The 17,681-nt window shown below is 51.2% G+C and overlaps 1 protein-coding gene across 1 annotated transcript in view; it reads left to right on the top strand.

The window, feature by feature from the left end:
- PPP1R16B (protein phosphatase 1 regulatory subunit 16B) overlaps nucleotides 1-17,681 on the top strand; it is a 66,883-nt gene that overhangs the window by 16,088 nt on the left and 33,114 nt on the right. The window contains exon 2 of the mRNA XM_063350052.1: nucleotides 2,995-3,397. Within this exon, the coding sequence (XP_063206122.1) occupies nucleotides 3,151-3,397 (247 nt within the window). The 5' untranslated portion in view covers nucleotides 2,995-3,150. The remainder of the gene's footprint in view (nucleotides 1-2,994; nucleotides 3,398-17,681) is intronic.

Below are 17,681 nucleotides of genomic sequence, written 5' to 3'. Positions count from 1 at the left end.
CGGAGGGTGCTAGGGGACTTGGAACTAAGTCTGGGAGAAGCTGAGCTGTGTCCCCTTCAGGAAGACCTCTCAGGGTGACCTCTCTGCTCCTTTAGAGGTTCATTTGCTGGTTGGTTTGAGGAGAGGCTGGTGTCTGGTACTTCCAGAAGATGTATCTTGGTGTTCCTTGCTCTCCCCTCCCCATTTCCTTCCCCTCTGTAGGCCGCTCGTATCTCCCTTTTGTTCTGTTGTGAGCTTCTGGAGGACCATGTGCATGCAGGAAAGCTGAAACACGAGCAAGCAGAGCAAGCCACGCTTCTCCTCTCCTTATAAATCAAATCCTGTTGCTCTTTCCAAGGTGCAGTCCTAATACCACCGAGAAAGCTTCCAGCTTTTTTTCAAGGAAACAGGGAAACACTGAAATAAGGTTTCTTTGCTTTAATAAGCCTGCAGAATGAGCTCCTCGCTTCTACTTCAGGTGTGTTTTGGAAAATATTTGTTCATCTTTCAGCGAACAATGGCAGAAGTGGCCTGGAAAAGCAGCGGGGTGGGAGTGCCGCGTGTGGTATGCCGAGAGGCATTTCCTGCCCTTATCTCCCCTCCGTCGGGGTATTGTGAACGGGGCTTCAGATCTGCAGCCGGTGTTACTGGAGCGGAGATCGCCAAAAAAGATACCTCCCCAGGAACGCCCGCGAGGGGAGCGGAGTTCACCAGAGGTGGCGAAGAGCTTTCCAGCCAAGTGCCTGCGCTTGGGAAATGCATCCGCCCCACGATAAAGCTTTCTGGGAAGCAGGCTGCGTTTACGCCGCTCTTGTCAGCAGGGTTTGTGGGGGCCGCGGTGAGTCCCAGCTGGTGGGGGCTGCGGGCAGGGGCCGGGGAGAGCTGCGCGGGGCTCTCGTGCCATGGAGGAGCTGTGGTGGCACTCTTCCCTCGCATCCCAGTGGCCGGCTAAACTCCTGAGTTGATGTCTTCCATCCTGGGCAAGTGTTTGAATGTCTAGGAAGTATGTCTCTTATGAAAAACTTTTGCAAGGATTTGGGTTAGTCTAATTTTGGAACTAAAGCATTTTTTTGCAATCTTAAGTTCTTATGGGATGGAAGAGGGGCTTTTATATTCAGGTCGCTCCTGAAACCCTCAAAATAAGCTTTGCAGGTTCTGCTGAAGCTGCCCTTGGCCTTCTGTTGGCCATTTACTGGATAAAGCGAGTGCCCGGGACCTGCCTGTGTGGTCTGGCTGAGTTTGTTTGTTTTCAGTTCTCAAACCAATTATCTCGCGGAGGAAATGGCGTGCCCCGCTGTCAGTCTGCCCAGATATTTATAGGTAAGGTCAAACCCCCATGGAAGGTCTCTAGCGATGTTTGGAAGGAATAGATGTCTCAGCCTTGCGCAATTCACGGGGACGTGGTGGATGTGCTGCATGGCATGGACGTCTCCCTGCAGCTCCTCTGAATAATCTTCCACGATTTGGGCTGTTCGCCCTCTGAGGAGGGACGAATGGTGGCTCTTCCTGGCTTGGGTGGATGGGGTAAGGTTTGGTACCCTCACCACCTCTCCCACCTAGGTCTAGCGCCCTTTCTTCTGCTGCTATTTTTCCCACAGATGCTTTGCATCCACTGCGTACAAGACCGTTGCTTCCTCTCTTTTGGAGCAGGAGAGTTGAGCAAGGCATGGCTTCAGCTGCCCTGTTGGGGCTTTCTCAGGTGCTTGTGAATACTTAAGCTCTCCATGGTCTCCCTTCCCCATCAACCTTTTTTTTATTTTTTTTTCCCTTCCCCTCTCCAAGCCAGCTGAACCGTGAGAGCTCTCATCTCCTGCGTGGTTATTTGCGGCTTACCTCCATTTGGCAGGCTCACCTTGCCATTCGATGTGCTTTGCACGGGTCTGTTTGCAAAGGACTCGTTCAATGTGCTCGTGACATTGGCTGTAGTTCAAATGTACCTTTCCCTGTCGGACCGCTCCTTAACTCTGCGACACATTTCCTCCTCCTGCGCAGCAGGTGATGGGGTTGCTGGCCATGGGTTGATTTCCCCCGGCCGATCGCCCTGCGGGTAGTGCTGCTCTCTGAGGTCTCTGATCGTCATGGTCATACCGAGAGTCCGGGGCTGTGATTTAACTGCTCTCACTGCTATGCTTGTGAAGCCCGTACAGCAAAACCAGAACGAGCTAGTGAGTGGTGGGTAAAAAAAAAAACCCAACCCAAAACGAAAAACACAACCTAAAGAGAGAAATGAACACAAAACCCCATGTCTTAGTAGTTGAGGCAGTTTAAGTGTTAGTAATACCTCCCTGGGAGCCATGTCCTATCCGTCTGTCCTTGGCTAGGGCTGGGGTGAGAAGGGACTTATGGATGAAGTAGAAGAGTGCAGATGATGCTCCTTGTGGGTAGAGCTCCTCTGGGAAAACCTGCCTGGCCTCGGGGTGCCAGATGGGTGGCCCCATGCATTTCCAGCCTCTGGGTTGTTTGTGCTGGGATGGCCTTGTCTGGTGTCCATGGCTTCCCTGGGCTCTGCCGCTGCAGTCTTGGTCCCCTCTGCCCTGTGCTTTGTTGCTCAGACCAAAATGCTTCAGGGAGGCAGCTGCTGGTGTGCATCAGTCCTGGCTGCGGTATTGGGGATGCCTGTAACGAGGGGTGATGGTTGCACTGGAAGGGACCAGCTGGAGGGGAGGATGTGTCTCCGTACTCAAATCTCCTGAGTCGTCTGAGGCATGATGTGAAATATTATGGAAGATCTTTGCTCCTTAAGACTTTCTTCTGCTCATAGGAGAGGGCTAACTTGAACTGTAGAGGTGAATGAATTGCACGCTAAAACTACTGCTTAGTCAAAAGGGTTTTGCTTGGCTCTTTGGAGTGGGTGGGGGGTAGAATCACAACAACGAACCAATTAAAGCACAATGAAGCGAGCTATCTTTTGAGATGGTAAGTATTGCCTGTCGCGTTTTCCAGTGGGCTGGTCTTAGTTGCTTGTCTGCACCAAATGATGAGACTCGATCCCTCACACTTTCCTCCGCTTTTCAGGTTTCCACCGTATTCTCATCAGGCACTGCAATGGGCCCTTCCCACCTCAGCCTCAAGATGCTGGTATAGCAGCAGGCGGCTGTGATCCAGAGGACCTGCGGTGGGACATCGTTTCCCACTGGGACATCCTTCATCCCCGCTATCTCAGCAGAAGCGATGGATGCCCACGTGGACCTCCTGACAGAGCTGCAGCTGCTGGATAAGGTGCCCACGCTGGAGAGGCTGCGGGCGGCCCAGAAGCGGAGGGCTCAGCAGCTGAAGAAATGGGCGCAGTACGAGAAGGAGATGCAGCACAAGAAGCGGAAGCACGAAAAGAAGAGAAATGCTGTTAACCGAAAGAAAGTGTCTTTTGAAGCCAGCGTTGCTCTGCTGGAGGCTTCTCTGAGGAACGACTTGGAGGAAGGTACGGCACTTGTATCTGGTGATTTCTTTGTCTGGCTATGTGTGAGGTCCGTAGTGCCGTGGTGTGCGGAGACATCCATGGACTGGACTACCCTTGACGTGATGTTGGTCTCCAGAGTGTTGCCATCTGTGATATAGCTATGGGGGTCCCAAAGCCCTGTGTGACACCAGCGTTACCTACATTGACCTCAGGAGTGGGCGCAGGAATGCCAGGATAGGGCAGGAGTTATGGCTGAGATCTGGGGAAAGGGAGGCAGCTTTCATCTTTTTCCTTTTCACACTTTCTACTTACAGAAGGCGTGAAACACTTCTTTGCCTTCTGGGTGTGCCTCTTTTAGTGGTTTTATAGAAGTCTGTTGCAGGGATTTACATGTCAGTGTAAATCTCTTCAGCTTCCCTGCTCGGGGGGATGGGTTGAGAGTTAGGTGGATGTATGAATTCTTTCCCTATTCAAAATACTGAAAAACGTGGCTTTGCTTAATGCATCCTATAGAAGAGAACTGCAAATTGTTCAGAAAGTGGTTTAATTGCACCATTTCAACGTGGATGAAAACGCTTTGCTTTTGCTTCAAAAACTGAAGGGAGCAAAAAAAAATAACGTCTAAAGTCAATCGCCATTAGCTTCAGCGCAGCACGGTGGGAAACCTGGGAGCTGTGGGGAGCCAGGGCTCTGGTAGTGGCTTGGAAATGGGGCAGCTGAGCTGAGCTTTGGAGCTTCCACCAGCGCTGCTGCTGGGCCGTGGGGGCTCCTCAGCCCTGCCAAAAGGACCCCAGAAGCGGCCTTCGCTACTCTCCCAAGTGAGAGAATTGGGCTTCTCTTCCTACAATGAACACTGGAATTCTCCTATGGTTTTCATGAATGACATGCAGAACACTTCCCTGCCAACGCAGTGATCCTTTTTTATAAGTTTTCTCTGGGAAGAGAGCTTGGGTCACCTATTTTCCCATTCCTGCCACTATAAGCAGCGGGCAGCCATTTGGTTTCCCACTGCTGAGGATATCTGTAAGAGATATAAATCCATCTGCTCCCCTCTTCTTAAATGCTTTGGGGTTTAGCGCCATCCTTGCCTGGTTTCCAGCCAACCCAATCACGCTGTACCACTACTCATAAAGTCCATGTCAAGATAGTGGGCTCAACCCTACTGTGAAATAAGGGCAAATTCTTAGCAGAGAAGTAAAAACATTTCTTGTAGGAGACCTGGAGCAGCCTTTGGGGTTGCCACTCTGCCAGGTAGTGAAACTGGTGTGATCTTCCTCGTCCCTTGGCATGGCAGAGACAAGAGGAGATGCTTAGAAAACCTGTCCTCTTGACTTGCATCTCCGCTGGTGAATGTTGCTCTGGTTTCCAGCATCCTTTACAAGAAGCAGTATATACTTGCCTGGTACGTGGGTGGAAGGCAAGAACCTCATCTTGTCTTGTGAGGAATCTTCCCAAAGTCATGTCCCGTTTTGAGAAGGCCTTTTGTGCACCGTAACTTGTCCTCATCTCCTACCAGTGCATGTTTTGCATCAGCGGTGCCTGCCTGGGCGGTGTGTTGGGAGCGTTTGCCAAGCCCTGCTGCGTGTCTGTGCTGTTGTGTGCGTTTGTAGCCTCTCTCCAGGAGAGCAGGCCTGTGATAATGCCCTGGAAACTGCAGGCTTTTACTTGTTTCTTCCTTACTTTAAAGGTTTAACAGTTGCTCGCAGCTCTTTGCTCCAGTGAACTGGTGTTTCTCTCTCTGGGCTGCTCTAGGAGAGCCCCAGCAGCGAAGGCAACTAGAGCCCTACTGTGAAATTGTGTCTGGCATTGCCTGAGATGACAGATTTATGACTTCTGTCGCCTCTGCCTGCGCTGGCAGATGCCTGGCAGGGTATGGCTTTGGGTTTCGTACCCAGCTGCCCACCTGTAAGTGACAGGTCGCTGTGTTGGGGTGAAAAACGAGTGTTTCATCGTTCTCCTCTTCGTGCAGCAGTGGTGCCTCTGCTCAGCGCTTGGTTTGGGGCGTGCGATGGGGCCAGTGGGTCTGCGAGAAGCCCAACCTCGTAATTCTGCTTTCTGCATCTTCTGGTTTTGGATTTGGGCCAGGGGGTTAGTTTGGAAGGAGAAAAACGGCTTCGTTGTCTGCCTTAAAAATGCTTTTTTATTTTGTGTGAGACGCACAAGTAGCAGAGGCGTTTTGCAAACACGGCACCGGGGGAGACGGTTGCGCACCCTGATGGCAGTGCGCAGGCAGGGCTGGTGTGTGCAGGCACCAGCGTTGATGTGCTGGTGTCAGAGCTCCTGCGGACCACGGTCTCGCACCGCATGTGGACACGGATACTTTGCCGTTGAGGGTGCAGGAGTCGAGCTTTCAGCTCACAGCTTCACTCTTTTCCTCCTATAAGGGAAAATCCGTCACTGCAGGTCTCCTTTGGTGCTGTAATCGCGTTGACCTCTTTCCGTAGGGGAGCCAGGTAGTGGGCTTTAACCATCGGTCAGATGCGATGCTGGTTACACCAAATGTGATCAAGGCATTGCCCTGCGCGGTGGAAAATCAGCCTCTCCACCCTCCGAAGAGGGCAGGGGCAGTATCCCCGGCGCCATAGGCGCTTCCCCTGCGTAGCTGGATTTTTCAGATGCATCGAGTGTTTAAATTAAATTTGTGGTCAATAATTTAAGTCCTAAAAATAGTGTGTGGGCAGATTCTGTCCCTGCTGTGCCCCCTCCGTGCTGTGGGACCAGAATAAAAGGGAGGGAGGAGGGGACAGAGTCAAACCCAGATGCCAAAGTGGGGAAATTCCTTATCGGGTGCCCTAGGCCAAAGTGAGGGAATTTGTGGGCTTTTGGAGGTGCCGGGTGATTATTTTGGTGTATGAATCATCTTTTGTTTCCATGTGGGAAGTGGAGGGGGAGGTGAAATATAAATGATGAAGGAGTTGAGAAGTTAGCGTGAGGAAGGTTAGGGAGCCGGGGGTGCAGCTGGCACGCGTCACCTCCGAGCGGGTGTGCCCTTTCCAGCCTTTGTCACTTTTCTGTACTTTTGTATTTATTTTTAACATTCTTCCTCCTGAGGTGGGAGAGGGGATGGTAGTAGGCGCTGTGCAATGAAATTGGCGGGGAAAAGAGAGCGGAGTTGGATAGCGAGTTGGCTTTTTGCCCGGGAGGGGTCCTCTAGTGTCACCCCCCTGACGGAGGTGGTGGGTCAAGCCCTGTGGGATGGAATCGGTGGGTTCAAAACCCTGCCCTGCCCTTCAGGGAGCAGCCCTGCGTCCCTGGGGACCTGGACGTGCTGGCTTCACTTGCCCGGGTGTAATTGAAAGAGCAGCGCTTGTTTTGCTCGGCTCCCGTGCGCCTGTGGGTATCTGCAGCACCTTCCCTCGTCCCCATGGATGGCCACCGGGCTGAGCCACCCCAGCTTCCCACCTAGCTTGTGACCTCTCTGGCTGTGCAAACATGATGGCCTGAGAGAAGAGGACTTCTTTCCCATGTAAGAAATCCAGGTTTGTCTATGGCCGAGTCCAGGGGTGGCTGGGTGTGTTGTCTCTCGGCGTGGTGGTGAAGCAGGACTGAAGGCAAGGGCTCCTGGGGAGCATCAGCCCTGGCGTGGGCAGGAGCTGCAGAGGGGTGACGGCTCCTGCCTGCTTGTTCCTCGCATCTTCTGCAACAGATCTGTCAAAATATCCCAGGTTTAACAAACAACCTGCTATTAAAAGCTCCTTTGGATCTCTGCTGACAGAACCAGGGTAGGGAGCGTGCCACAAACACGCTGGTGGCAGATGCGAGCAGACAGTCATGCTGGGGAGAAGTAGGTGATGGGCAATGATCCCAGACCGAGGGCAGCCGTCCCCCTGGGCTGCAGCGTGCTGGCTGGGACCTGTGGTTTGGAAAGCTGAAATATCTACAGAGGGTTCATGGGTGAGCTCCGAGGTGACAGCAGAGCGCTCCCAGTTGCCGTACTGGACCTCAGCAGAGCACCCCCACGGAGGCGCCGGGCAGGGCAGGCTGTGGAGGGGCATCACAGTCACCGGTTTGAGTGGAAATATGTTCAAGCTCCCACCCAGCTCTAGGCAGGATCTGCCGTGGTTGCAGGAGGACGGTGCAAAGGGGAGGACTTAGCGGTATGGGCAGAGGTGATGGTGAGCGGCCGTGTTGCGTACAACCTCCGGGCTGCTCTAACGGCTGCGAAGGAGAGCTGCTTTACAACGCAACAAAGCCATGCTTTATAAGCTACCGTACTGATTATAAATAAACTGTGAGGGCTGTTGAAGGTTGTGGCCCTTCGAGGCTGTCCTGCAAGGTGATGGACCGAAACAGTGGGGAGGAGGCTGGTACCGCCATTCCCAGGCAGCACCTCATCCCCGAAAGCATCCCCCGCTGCGGCAGGGCTGTCGTGTCCGAGTCTTTCTACATCGCTGAGCTCCTGTAAAAGCAGCCCCCGAGCGCGGGGAGAGGAGCTGGCGTTCTGTAAGTTGACAAAAGAGATCCCAGAGGTGGGTAAAGTGGCTGCCTCTACAGACGTGTGGCATTTGCTGCCTGGAAGTCCCTTTGCACACCCGGCCCGTTTGCAGGGGGAGCTCCCGCTTGAGTGGCAGAAGGTGCAGGTGTTTGCATTAGGTTGGGGGTAAGCTGTGTTCCCTTCGTCAAACCAATGGAGAAATAAAGCCCCCGAAGGACCGAGTCACCTTCCAGCAGCACTGGAGGTGCCCTGGTTTCTCCTGCTCTGGGATGGGAGTTGTCTCCCCGCAGGCACCGGCCATGGCTCCGGGAGAGCATCCCTGCAAAGTCCTTCAGCTCCCACCTTCTGGCACTTCATCCTGCAAGCAGAACTTTTGTCAGAGCCAGAGTGTTGCATAAAGCAGCGTTTCTGCAGCAGTTTAACCGTGCAGATCCGTACGGCTGGTGAGCCAGCAAGTGAATGAAGTCTTGGATTTGCTGACCTTGGACTTGGCATCCAGCGGAACGGTCCCCGTCAGCAGAGCAGCGGGCACAAGCTTGGGGCTCGTCGGGTCCAGTGCCGGTGTGGAGATTTCCCTGGGGAGGGTATAAGCATTGCACAGCTTATTTGTATACATACATCCCCCCGTTTCCCTTCATGCCGACCCTTAAATCTCCTGTAAGTGTTGGTAACGACGAGCGTGGCAGAACCCCCCCAGGAGCCGTCCCCAGGCAGCTCCCACCGCGCTCCCTTTGCACCTTTCTGGAATAAACCCAACCTTGTCATTTGCAAAGGCACTTTAAAAAGAGGCCCTAATTAGTGTCTATAAATTGCTTTCTTTAACCTTTCCAAGTTGATGTGATCTGTTCCCTTGTTACTAAAAACCTTTTATGAGGTGCCTTAATTTTCCACCCACATTATTAGTCTCCTGAAGCTTTTTACATGGGGCTCCTGTGTCCAAGTCTACGAGCGAGTGCATTTATCTGTCTGAGAGGATTTTTCTCCTGGGTGTTGTGCCCTTTGAAGGGCTCTAAAAAGAAAATATCTCTTTTATCACCAGCGGTCTGAGTGTATATCTGGGTATTTGGGGAATGACTCGAGTCAGAAATGAAAAGTTTCTGTTAAATAACAAAGGCGTTTCTTGAGTTTTGAACTCCATAGGTGTGGAAATGAAACCCGTCCTCTTCAGGAAGCTGCGTGTGGGAGCTCTTGGCAACCATGGATTTTGTTAATTTTGTTAATGGTGGTTGGTATGTCTTCCAAAAGCAGATTCACATATTTGGCCACGTTTAACTTGGCTTTTTCATGCAATCTGGATGCGATGCCAACGCGGGGTGGCTTGCATATGGCAGCTAACTAGATGGCATCTGGGAACACGAACAGTATTGAATATGCAACTGTCTCTGTTGTCATAACAAGTAAATAATCTTTTTTTTTTTTTTTTCCCCCCTCTTACTTCCTGAAATTGCAATCAAGTGGGAAAATTATTTCCATTTGCATAAGAGCTTGAAATGCCAACTTTTCTTTTTGGATGTTGATGCTGAAAGTCCATCTCAGGTTTTTACTGGGGTGAGGCCCTCCTCCCCCAAATCTGCAGGCAACCTAAACGTTTTGTTGCAAACCCTTTCTCGAAACAAAAAAGTTTGATCAGAAATACTTTTTTTAAAAAATTATTTTTTTAAATAACAAAATGAAGTATTTCCTTAACTTCAGATGAGGTTTATAAAATGTGACCCCAGCTTTGGTTTCAGTGGGTCAAGCCCCTTTGTAATCCCTTTCCGAAGGATCCCGGGGTGTCTGTTCTTGAGGCGCTGGCTGTTGCGTGCACTGAGCATCGCTGCTGGTTGTTTCCAGATGTGCGAGTTGAGAAACAGGCTCTTTCCATGCCTACAGACCAGAAATTCTGTGTCTCTTGAGTTTCTCGATTCACAGCAAGGCTCATCGCCCAAGCCATTGCTTGCAAGCAATGCTTTTCTTGACTAAAACAAGAACTGAAACCCCGCGCGCGAATGCGCTCTGACTGTCCTTGCTAGGAAACAGTGATGGAGGGATCCTGGCTGGAATTTTTTTTGATCAAAATTGGAACACACACCTCCACCCCCAGACCCGGCTGCCCGCCCCCGCCTCCATGGGCACATCTTTTGGCTCCCACCTTGTTTCGGCAGAGCGCGTGTTCTCGGCTCGCGTGATGGAAATGGGTTAATTTTGCACCGTTTCTGTTTCTCGCGTGTGCCAGATTCCACCATTTCCGATACCGCTGACAATATTTCTTATGTATCTTGTAGGAGCACTACAAGACAATGAGTAAACATTGGATTCAATCTACTCATCCCTTCAGTAAAGATGGTCTATTTGGGTTCAAGGTGTTTTAAATCAAACAGGGGTTGTCCAATGACTGTTGCCAATCCCAGATTTTGTTTCTTATGAGAAGTGGCTTAAATCGCTTAGTTGGCTTCTAAAATTTGTCCACAATGTGCTTTGGAGGAGAAACTCAGAACCAGTGTCTCCTTGGTTGCATGTACCCCTAAATGCAAACTGGGCGTTTCTCTGGTTCATTAGTATTGTTGCTGGTTGTTTCTCTAACACAACCGTGAGTAAGCAGTGCTCCCTTTCAAAAGGAGATCTGGGCGGTGGGGAGTGAAGGCTGAAGCTCTTAGGGCTGTGCATGCGAGGTGCAGCAGGTGGGATATGTAAGGTCACCATCTGCTCTGCAAAACCTGCCCGGCCAAATCACAGCAGGGAGGGCTCAGGATGCCACGGCCGCCTTCGCCGGGAGCGTCGGGGCTTTTGTCAGCTGAAGACAGATTATCGATGGGACCTTAATTCAACCAGGTGCCCAGAGATGTTCGTACGTACAACCAAGTGCTAAATCGCTGGTGTTTAACCTTTCCCTTCCCTGTCCTGGCTGTCGGCTTCCAATGACGTGGAGGTGGCCTTGGATGGCTGCTTATTTACTGATATCCACAGGCTGCCAAATGTCGAAGCCAGAACTTCCTGATCTGAGCCTGATACTTGCTGATATATCGGTGGCTTTTTCTAGCCAGTAACTTCCCAGCTTGGTTGTCCTTGTGATGTTCCCCAGGGGGTGATGACTGCCTGCCATCCGCCCAAGGGGGACCAAAGGATGGAAATGCAGCGATGGCCATGGATATGGGTCGGATGAAGCACTGCAAGCAGCACGTCTGGCTGCCTGCTCGATGGGATAACGGCATGGAAGGGCTGACGCTACAGCCCAGCCAGCTCCTCACCCCGGGGGGCTTTGGTACTTCAGGGCATGCTCTGAAGCGCAGAGATTGTAGGTTGTCAGGGGTTTTTTTTGGTGGTGGTTTTTTTGGTGTGGTTTTTTTTTTTTTGTGTGTGTGTGTGTATGGTTGGACTCAATGATCTCAAAGGTCCTTTCCAACCATGAAGATTCTATGATTCTGTGACATGGGGTTTCTTGCAAACAACGTGTTTCTCACCTGCCTGGCTGCCTTCCAGGTGTGTGCTGCTTCCTACGCTCCCATTAACTGCGTGCTTTGTCCCACTCCAATAACAAGGAACCAGAGGGCATAAATAGCAGCCCAGTGGGGGGCCTCTGGTATCTTCTCCGTAAGAAGCAGCAGCGACCCGGAGTGAAATGTCGTCTGTCTTCCCACCTTGGCTGTGACCACCGACAGAAGAGGCTCTGCCTCGCCGCGGTGCTGTGTTGTGATATCTAATCCAATTCTGCCAAAAGCACGTAAGACGTTATCTTGATCATGCTCCAGAGCTCTCTGGTACCTGGAGGTTTGCAGCATCGCCGTGTTTTCAAATGTATTTTGGGAAAAGAAAGAAAAACAAAAACAACCAAACATAAACCAATCCAAAAAACCCCTAAAACCTAAACCCCCCTCTTCTTTGCAAATGAATATTGGTGGGGAAATGAATATTTTTGGAGGTGAAGCCTTCTTGCAGGGCTAAACCTCACGTGGCTGCTTTGCCCCGATGCAGTTGAAAACGCAGTGGTTGAATGTAGTTTCCAGGCAGGAAGAACTTGGCTGCGGGGTCCGCTTTCTGCCCCTGATCCTGGTCAAGAAGAACTTGAAAGTGGATTAAATCTATTTTTTGTTTTTTTTTCCAGATTTAAATTCCTGCCTTTCTGGATTCGGGTCAGCTCAGCTGGTGTAGATTTCTTCCTCCTAGAATCATGGAAAATAGAGGTTGAGAGGGCCTCGGGAGGTCATGTAATCCACCTCCTGCCCCAAGGCAGGATCAACTGTATCTAAAATGCTTGCTAATGAGGTTGGAGTTAGGTGTCTTAGTGTATTTATAGGCATCTCCGCAACACGAAAGCAGATACCTGTGCGAGCGGCCCTGCTTCTTGTTCACTTCTCCATATTTTTCCCACTTGCTTATATTTATCCCCCCTTTATTTTGCTTTGCATGCCATCCTTACGTTTATTGACTGCGAGTTTTCCTACTTCCGTGAAGAGTGCTCTAATTCTTTCTTTAATAGCAGTTGCTATGGCAGCTGCTTCAGGCGGTGCCTTATAACCTCGTGCAGAGCTGCTTTTACATACACTTTCACTGCTTGTTTTTTCCTCTGGAGCCTGGCCAGATCTTTGAGAAACCTTATCACCCACTGCAAACGTCTTAACAAAAAATAAAATTAAAAAAAAAAAAAAAAATTAAAATCAGATTCTGGCACAGCTCTTAAAAACATCTCCTCAGCCTTGCCTACCCTCTAACCCGTCACCTAAATGATGCTAAATAGGCCAGGAAGCGAACTGTTTAATTCTGTCTGCTGATGCCTTTGTAATCAAGAGCCAAGATGCAATCAAGCACCCTGCGCTCCTTGTAATTCGGGGAACAAGAGCCCATGTGCAGCTCCTAGCGAGCGGATGCAGTTTCCACTGAGGCCCCTGCAATTTGCAACTGCTTATTGCCGAATTTGGCCTCCGGATTCCCCGGATAGCGTGAGGCAGACGGGCTGTAAATGTTACTCCTGTAGGAAACTGGCTGTCGTTGCTCGGTTGTGTTTCTCGTGCTCCGTATACATTTTAGAACAGTTTGCGGCATCTGTCGGTTTGGCCAAGGATGTCAAGCTAGATCTCAGTTCCCTTTTTCCTGGTGGTCTCCTCTGCCCTGCCTGGATTTGCTTTGAAGGTGGCACAATGGAGTGGTCCCTGCTTTGAGTGCAAGAGCACCAAGCTCTGAATTTGTGTAGCGAATTTTCAAATTCTCACTTCAATTGGTGTGCCTTTACCTGGGCTGACAAGAGAGAGCCTATTAATAAGGAAAAAACCCACCATAACCAGCCATCAAATGAGAAAAAACACTTTTTTTTTTTCCTCCTAAAGACTACTGCTGTAATGTTCACCTCTAAAAGGGAAGACTAGAGCAGGAATTAACCTGAAAGTCATTCTCGCACCATTCTCACTGGTTGCACCAGCCATGTTTTAACCCAGTTGGCAGCTCATGGTTTCCACAGTAGAGCAGCGTTATCTGCACACAGGTTGTATTTTGTCCTGGGTTACAGCTGCATCTGCCTGGAAACATCCACCCTTTTGAGTGGGTGGGGGAGATTCTGGCGCCTTCAAAGTTATTTCCACTCTGGTCTGATACAGAGCAGCAAAGGTTGGAGATCAAGTGCTGATCTTGCATGCTTCTGGTTGAAATGGTAAGGCTTGAACGTAGTGAGACATGATGGCTTGGTGTAGTCAAAGTCTTTCAAATTGGGGCCTACAGGAAGGATGGGGAGGGACTCTTTATTAGGGAGTGCTATGATAGGACACGGGGTAATGGCGTCAAACTGAAAGAGGGGAGATTTAGATTGGATATCAGGAAGAAATTCTTTATTGTGAGGGTGGTGAGCCCCTGGCCCAGGTTGCCCAGAGAAGCTGTGGCTGCTCCATCCCTGGAGGGGTTCAAGGCCAGGTTGGACGGGGCTTGGAGCAACCTGGTGTGGTGGGAGGTGTCCCTGCCCAGGGCAGGGGGTGGCACTGGATGGTCTTTAATGTCCCTTCCAACCCAAACCATTCTGTGATTCTGTAAGTTACCCAATCTGAAGGATCCCATGGGTAGAAAAGCATGTACTTAAATAAAAGGAAAATTTTACCAGCAGAATATTCTGGAATGAAAACATGAAGTCCTTGGACAGGGATGGAGCAGCTCTGTTGTGCTGAGGTTTCTGCAGGATATCTAAGGTCTGCCCAACGGCTTGGGGCAAGGAAGTCCATACCAGCTCTCAGTCTCTTGGAGCTGGAAAGGAGCAATGCCCCTGCAGTGAAGGACAGCCATTTCACTGCGTAAAGGACGTGGAGAGATGAGCACTTTCTGCATCTGACCACCAATGCTGAGTTCCATTCTCGTGTGCTGTCAGTGGAGACAGGTGAGATCCAAACTGGGGTGCTGTGATTAACCCTCTGGAGAGTCTGTCAGCTCTACAGAGACCAGGTTCTGACTTAGAAACCTGGGGCTGGACAACGTATGGCGCTCCTGCAGGGAGCGAGCTTCAACCTACTTAGGAGCTCAGACTCTTTCTGTGACTCTCGAACTTTTCAGACCTGGTTTATTTTTTCACGTCGGATCTTGTCAGTTTGTCTTTAATGAGCAAGGCCAGAGCAGGACTCCTCGGGAACTTAAATGGGACTCTTCTTTTAATTAAAATTTTGGTTTGGTAGCCTGAAATAGTAGGCATTAGAAAGAGCCAGAGCTCCAGTGAAGGAGGACAGTCCCCGTGGATCTGCAGCGACATCCTCCTGGTTTGTCAGGCAGTTGATCACAGGGTTTTCTTTCCTCCTAAAGCTGATGCTGTCAAAACAACGATGCGAGTCCTGAATGTGATATGAAGCTTCAGTCCAGACTGTAACCGGTCAACTTCCAACCTGCTGCTGGATGCTGTGCCAGAATCACAACGTATCTGGGTTGGTAGGTGACAGCGGACCATGGAGGGATGCTGGCAGTCCATTTTGCTTTTATTAGAAGGGCCAGTGAGTTTAAAATTTCATCTTAAAGGGCATCTAAGCAAGATTCCCTGTGTGCTTTCACAGGAAACTTATTCTACCATAACTTTAATCATGTGGTTGTGAAATAGCGATGAACAAGCTGCCGCTCTGCCCCCTGACCCAAATTATTCTCATCGGTGGCAATTTTCCGTCACTCCTCAGAGAAAAGAAAATTGTCATTTCAGGACTGGTCAGCATCGAATCTGTAGCAGGGGTTGAAGATTTGGGTCGTCATTGTGTTGTATCACTCAGTGCTCTGAGATTTCCCACGTGTTTAGTAACGGGGAATGTTTGCAGCGTTGATCTGTCCAGTTATCCTTAGGGGAACAAGACAACAGGGAATATTTCTTGTTTCGCTTACATTCAAAGACTTGTCTTCTAGCTGAAGGGCAATATTTGTTGACTGATTTCCTCCTGTGGAGTGGGACTGACAGCGAGAGGTGGAAGGAGCCGTGCCGGGAGCAAGGCAAGGGTGACGAGACAGAGGTCTGGCCATCTGGCTTTGCTTGATCCTCGTATCAGTCTCTTGGGTTTGAAAGCTTCCAGAAACATGTTGCTCATTCAGCCTTTCTAGACCAAGCTCTGACAGGAGCACATTCGGCTGCCATTAACTGGGGGCTTCTTGTGTATCCCTGAGGATTTTGGCACAGCTCTCTAAACACGTTTGGATATTTTAACTTCTACTGAAGTCAGTTTGGTTTGGTCACCCAATGCATTTGTGCTCCTTAAGAATACAGAGTCCATCTGAAAAATGCTCAGCTCCTTTCTGTTGGATGCTGGTGTAAAGACCACCCAGTTAAGGACTCCTACCCCACACTATTAGAATATACTGACACGGCATTTTGTCCCCCTTGGGGGTTGCCCCGATCAGCACCAGGAGTGCCCAGCAGCAGTGGGAGCATCATCTCATCTCTTTGCTGTGGGGAGCAGTGGTTCCCTCTGGCAGCCATTACCCAGTTGTGGAAACCAGCCCTGGTACCATGGGCTCCCCACCCTCCTCCTTCCCCTCCCAGAGGAAGGGGCTGTGGCTTTTCCAGCTGTGGAACAGGAAAGAAACGGGGGATCCTGTTTACCTACCCACTGAGCTGCTCACATCTATTTTAAAACTCCTCCTTACGACACGCTGTTTATTGCTGTGGCACCTTGTTTGCCAGCTCTCCTGTCTCTGCCGTGCCCGCTGGAAGCAGCTCCTCCATGGAGCATCGCCTGCGGAGGTCCTGGGATGTCACAGCTGGGATGCTGGAGAGGGTTTCAAAACCCAGCGGGCCGATTGGAGGGGGTGAGACATGAGGCACCAGCACTGGTTGCTGTGTAACTGGGAGAGAAAAATAACAGCTTTGTCACCCACAGGCCACGGCGTCTTGGGACTTGGGGGGCAAGAGATATTTATTCACACTGCAGAGGGAAAAGTTGGCCTTGCAGTTTTGCCCTGTCCCAAACAGTTTCTGTCTTACGTCCTAATAACATCCAACTTGCTATCAGCCCCTTGGGAGGTCTCAGACCTGTCTGACCTGTTCATGAGCATGGAGGTTTGATGAGACTCAGGCAAAGCCTTGGCTACGTTTATTCTCTCTCACTAAAATACGAGAGGACGTTAGGCACTGGCTGTTTTGTTGCAGAAACCCCTTTGCTCTTGTTGAGAGGTCTGAATTCTCCGCAGCTGCGGTAAAAGCCTGATGGATGGGAGGTCACCTTCCCGTGGTGGACAGGAGGTGGCTCTGAAGCAGGAGAAGCAGGAGTGTCTCCTGCACACAGGGCCTGGGAGTGCTCCGTGTGTTCCCGATGCTATGGGAGGGTCTCGCTTCTGCACGAGAGCGACTTGTCTCATCGTTAGAGCTCCGAGGGCTGTTAGCAAAGGGTTTGCTGGTGGAAATGCTTGTGGGGTGGGTGAAGGGAAGGCTGGAGGTCTTGCCAGAGCAGGATACCCACCACGCAGGAGTGGTGCAGCCTGCCCCTGGCACTGGGACAGCCTCCTGGAGCCATGAAAACCTCTTTAGATTTGGCACCATTGGCAGCGTACAGAGTGATAGTGTAAAATGCTGACTTGTGGGCTCAGGCATTTAACCTGAGCAAAAATGTCACGGGCCGGGGGAAAGCAAACGTGTACCTGTGCTTGTGCATCCACCTGGGATGCGCACAACTCCGGAAAACAGCGGGACTGGCAGGAGCGTGCAGGGAAACGGCCAGGGAAGCCTTCTCCAAGCTTTTGGCTCCATCGTCACCCCTGCGGAGCGAGTCGTTCCTGTGGGGTTGGGGAGGGTGGGTGTGCGAGGGGCTCTGTGGGGTGTCCCACCATGCCAGCCTGGCTGCGTCCTGCTCCAGAGGCACTTGCACCAGCTGGCCCCGTAGTCAATGAGAAGCCCCGTAGCCGTGCTGTGCGTGGCAGAGGGTTTTCAGGTAGTGGTTAACAAATGACCAGTGGAGCAGGAGTCCAGGCACCCAGCAAGTTGCCGAGTGGCCACATTTAATTAAAAGTAGCCCTTTGTAAGCGGTGGTGGCAGCTGTGCGTAACACAGAGCTAATCTCGCAGGGGGGAGGATTTGCTGGAGGAGGTGATGGCTCCCAGGTGCCCCGGGTGACGCAGGTACTGGGATCTGTGATCCATATTGGGATTCCCTTGGGAAGGCAGGCATGGTGCCCCTGGGGTGTGCGTGCATTGTGTTTCTGCAAGTCTCGGTGCTGCGAGCATCCCGGGGGGAGCACCCACATGCCCTGCCTTAGTCCCAGCGCCGGCTTGTGTCAGGGACCACGTAACCACAGCGGCGTGCATCCTCGGAGCGGGATGCCTGAGGACACACGATGCTCCATGAAGGAGCTCCTTCCAGATGGGCACAGCCAGTGATTGAACCAAGTCCCTCCAGCGTGGCCCTTCTGCTGGCTGAACCGGGCTGAGCCAAGAGCCTTGGTCTGGCAACGCGGCTTC

The sequence above is a fragment of the Chroicocephalus ridibundus genome, chromosome 12, assembly GCF_963924245.1.
Source record: "Chroicocephalus ridibundus chromosome 12, bChrRid1.1, whole genome shotgun sequence".
Lineage (NCBI taxonomy): Eukaryota > Metazoa > Chordata > Aves > Charadriiformes > Laridae > Chroicocephalus > Chroicocephalus ridibundus.
This window is presented reverse-complemented; position numbering and strand designations above follow the sequence as displayed.